At 43.0% G+C, this 4,318-nt stretch overlaps 1 protein-coding gene across 1 annotated transcript in view; it reads right to left on the bottom strand.

Annotated features, from left to right (window-relative positions):
* LOC104275982 (proteasome-associated protein ECM29 homolog) overlaps positions 1 to 3,996 on the bottom strand; it is a gene marked incomplete at both ends in the record, with an annotated part of 39,000 nt that extends 35,004 nt beyond the window's left edge. Inside the window, 1 exon segment of the mRNA XM_009872109.1 lies at positions 3,866 to 3,996. Coding sequence (XP_009870411.1) covers positions 3,866 to 3,996 — 131 coding nt within the window.
* Positions 3,997 to 4,318: the final 322 nt, after the last annotated feature.

Raw genomic sequence — 4,318 nt, 5'->3', positions numbered from 1 at the left:
CGGGGGGGGGGGGGGGGGCACACTGTCCTGCCCTTTAGATGTCATGTTACCTTGGTCACAGAACAGTGAAAAAGCAACTAAATGGTCGTTACTAAAGTCCATCATGGCAACTTTACAACTAGATGCTTGCTGAGCTGCATATGAGCTAAGATATCATCTTTGCATCCACTCCATGCCTAGGTGTCAAACAGAATCATGTCCAGATATAATACAGAGAACTGCATAGCTGACCACAAGCATGTGACTGAGACCAGTAAGTAAGGCTGACAGTAATCAAATTTTCCTGCTGCAAAATTAAGATGACAGCAGTCACAAACTCCTATTATTCTAGAGTGAAAAAAAATGTCTGCACAGACATTCTTGTGACAGAAGAGAAACATAGGACTACAACAGAGTTTGAGGAACCGGTTCAAATTACCCACAGTGGCTGGTGAAAAAAGATGTGCATTTGGGTATATGCGATGGTTTAGCCCATGTCCTGCTTCTCTAACCAATTAACATTGAATCAGTGCACTAAGGATCTCATCCAGCAGTACTCATTGGACATGAATCAGGCAAATGTCCACACTTTCAAGCAGGATTTCTTATGTTTTTCTAGCTTCAAGTGGACTGCATCAAGTAACTCAGTATCCAGTCTGGCACAAATGCTGCCAGGGTATCAACACCTCTTGGAGCTTATCTGAACCAGCAGAGTGAAAGTACCCTGGATAAGGTCTTTGTGTGACACTGCTAGGGTAACTAGTTTGGTGGAGGTCCTAGAACCGAATTTAATGCATCTGTCAAACTGTGGCCTGAAGAAGGCCATCTAGTACATTAAACGAACTACACTGTGCCCCTGAACTTGGGTGAAAGGAAGTTCTTGAACAACTGTGCTGATCTATGCTTTAGCAGCACGCTGGTAACAGATGTTCTTCTTTGGTCATATATCTATACTATTAAAAGCTACACTGTCAATTGAACTAAGTGGTGTAAGTTTTCAAAGCACTATTAACTACACTAACACACTTTTTTGGTGGTGGTGGTTTGTGGGTTTTTTTAATCACTACAATGATTGTGGGAGAGAGCTGTGACATGGGACAGCAGTTTTATCACTGCCTATAGTCAGTCAATGGGTCAATAAAGAGTTTGTTCTTTTCTTTCCATTCTATTTCATCTACTTCATTAGCCTTTATTAGATTAGACCTCCATCACCCCAGTGCTCATGTGAAAAAAAAAAAAAGCACTTTTTTTTTTTTAAACTTACATTGCTTTGGCATGATTCTGAGGGTGGAGTTAAACAGGCATATTCTTTATTGTCCACCAGGAAGAATTAGCACTGGAAAGCTAGACATCTGTGTTTAAAAGCCATGAGCATTTGAAAATGCATCAGACTTCTTAAGACATTTTCTCATCACTTTATTGGTGAAATAAGAGCAAGTAGAAAATTGAAAAGCTGAGTTCTGGTGTGTCTTGGTTTAGAAGACAGGGGAAAGCCTCCCTTGGAACGGGGAATGTAAACCCCCCAGCCCCATCTCCGAATTGCTATACTTTTGAAATTATGGGGCTTTCAGACAAAGATATGGGGATAGGAATACCAGTTCTTTACTAAGAATATTGCAAACTCTAAAGGTAATGATACAGAGAAAGAACAACAACAAACAAATAATCCCAGAAACTCTGACAAAGTCAGAATACCTGACTTGGGAAAAAAAAAAAAAGTCCAAATAAATCCAAATTAAAGTCTTCCTGGAGTGGCAGATGCTTCTCTGTTGGAGTAGAGATGATCCAGCAGAGGAGTCCCCAGAAAAAAAAGTTCTCCTCTATGGCGAAATGGCGGGGGGTCCCACCCCGGGTCCACGAGGTCCGCGTGGAGGTCTGTCCCCCGGCAGCAGCGCGGCTAGCCCCCCACAAGGCAGGAGTTCCAGGGCGCCGCGGCACCGCCCTTCATTAACCCATGATTACCCACTAACAAAAGCACCTGCCCCTGGAGTTAACAAGAAATGAAAATATCTTCCAACCGGTTTCAACAGATGAAAATAGAATTACACATTTTTGGTTACAGATTGTAACCCAAGACATGGTGTAAGTAATAGAAAAAAGCAATATGTACGTTGAACAGATCTAGCTGCAGTTTATACACTCCACAGTAAATCTTCACTGATATTCATTAAAAAAAACCCCTGACAGTCTTCCCCTTCCCCTGTCTCATTGATTAATTATTTTGCTATGCGAAAAATAAAAAAAAAAATTAAAATAATAAAAATCAACACATACAGAGTATTCTTGTTACATTTTGAATTTATCACAAAACCAGATCACTCCTCTTTCTGATCCACCTGCTCAAGTCTCTTACACTCAGCTGCTGCTGCCCCACTTGCCTCTTCTGGTCACATCCTCCTGACAGAACAGGAAACACAAGTGTTCCTCCACCAGAATCCAGACCAAGTCAGATCTCTTTGGCTGTTAACACCAGTTTAGAGATCTCCCTCATGCAATCCCACAACTGCCATTGCACAAGACATGGCAAGAACATAGACCTTGGGAAAAAGCCCCGCTAGTAATCAGAGTTCAACTCCCTGCTAGAGAAGGCTGCTACATTACTGAATTCTTCCATGTTCATACTAAATTCCACCCTGGCAGCCACAGGAATAGGGACTGACTAGTACATGGTGCCAGGGACCAGTAGCCCAGCAGAGGGGAAGGCTGCTGCGGCTCCACACCCCTAGGCACAACCAGGAGAGACATGCAGTTACCAGTGGGCTACATTCCTAGAGACCCACACTTGTTCCTCTTCCAATCACCTAGGTCCATCCCTTTCTCTGCTTTTGACCCCCACTAAACAACCCATTAGCTTAAGCAATCCCAAAAATGTTCCTCCTCTGCATCCCACTGTGTCCTCGACCCCAGGCAGCACATTCTCAGTCCAAAAGGTATTCTGGCATTGACTCATGTTGATGGGTTCCATGCCCAGAGAGCGGGGCTACGGGTCTCCTGAGACAGTCCTGGGAGGGACTCAAAGAGGGTGCCCCTTCCTTCAAGTCCTTAACTTGGGTTCCTACCTGCCATGGTCCCTCTACGTTCCCCCCGTCTTGTGGAGATGGGCATTTGATGAGTTGATGGCTCCTATGATGGGCCTGGTTGTAGCTGAGGTAGGGCATTACACAGACTTCTGCACTTGCTATTGTGTGTCTGCACTCCTTTGCAGGTGTGTGGATGAGATTTTATCCTATAACCTAATACAGGGAATTGTATTCCCCAGGTACATACTAAATTCCACTTCTAAAGCCACCTGTCCTTGTTCCTATGTCTGTAATCAGATAAAGATCAAACAGTTTTGGAGTTGGAATGTAATATGTACCAAATGAATTCTGTAATAAAGCTGCCTTCTGTGCCAAGGAACTAAATTCCTTCAAGTAGGTATCAAATTCCATCTTCAAAATTGTATGGTCCTTGCCGCTACTCCTTTGCCAGATGAATGAATGAATGAATGACATCAATGAGATGTCTCACAATCTTTTGTACATAGAAACAAGTTTGCTCTACACGTGTGGTAGGTCAGGCGGATGCACAACAGCCCTAACCTGGAAGCCTCAGCAACAGCCTCTAAGGCACTAAGCCATGGTCTGAGGCTAACTAATAGCTGGCTCACATCAAGTGGGAAAAAAAATGCAGCCCCTACACACCTGTAAAAGACCCTGCTGATACAAGCAATGACTGCTCTAATACTTGTAAACAACCTACTCTCTATCAGGCTCACAGTAACTTTCCCCTCAAAGAGTAAATTTCTCCACAGAGGACATTCAAGCAGAGTAAATCACAATACACTAGAGGCATTTCTTTCTTCCTGATCAGCACAATACAGCATGACAGTAAATTGCACCCTTACCTTTTTACGAACTCCTTCCTGTGTGCTGGACAACTTGAGGAGAACAGGGGGTAGGAATTTGGAAATAATGTTCTGTAACTGCTCATCTGTTTCTGCATGGCCAAGACGCAAGAACACACGTTCAAGTTGATCTGCAGTTAAATAAAAAATAAAAAAACGAAAAGAGAAATTGGTTGAAACACAAAACTGCTGTAGCAAGAAAACAACTTTTTCAGAACATCCCCTAATAGGCTTTTAAGAAATTCTGCAGACAATTCTTAAAGTACTTCCACCTCAACAGCACTCATCACAGATCTGCCTTGTATTTTTAACACTAACTGAGCAAACTGTTGATGGCAGACTCCAGCCTGATCGCTTCCAGTACTAACCTCCAAGATTATGTGGAGATCACTCCAACCAAAGACAGAAGCAATTAAGACTTCTTTTGCTTCACATTGTGCTTCAAATAGAGGC

The sequence above is a fragment of the Apaloderma vittatum genome, unplaced genomic scaffold (assembly GCF_000703405.1).
Source record: "Apaloderma vittatum isolate BGI_N311 unplaced genomic scaffold, ASM70340v1 scaffold11466, whole genome shotgun sequence".
Lineage (NCBI taxonomy): Eukaryota > Metazoa > Chordata > Aves > Trogoniformes > Trogonidae > Apaloderma > Apaloderma vittatum.
This window is presented reverse-complemented; position numbering and strand designations above follow the sequence as displayed.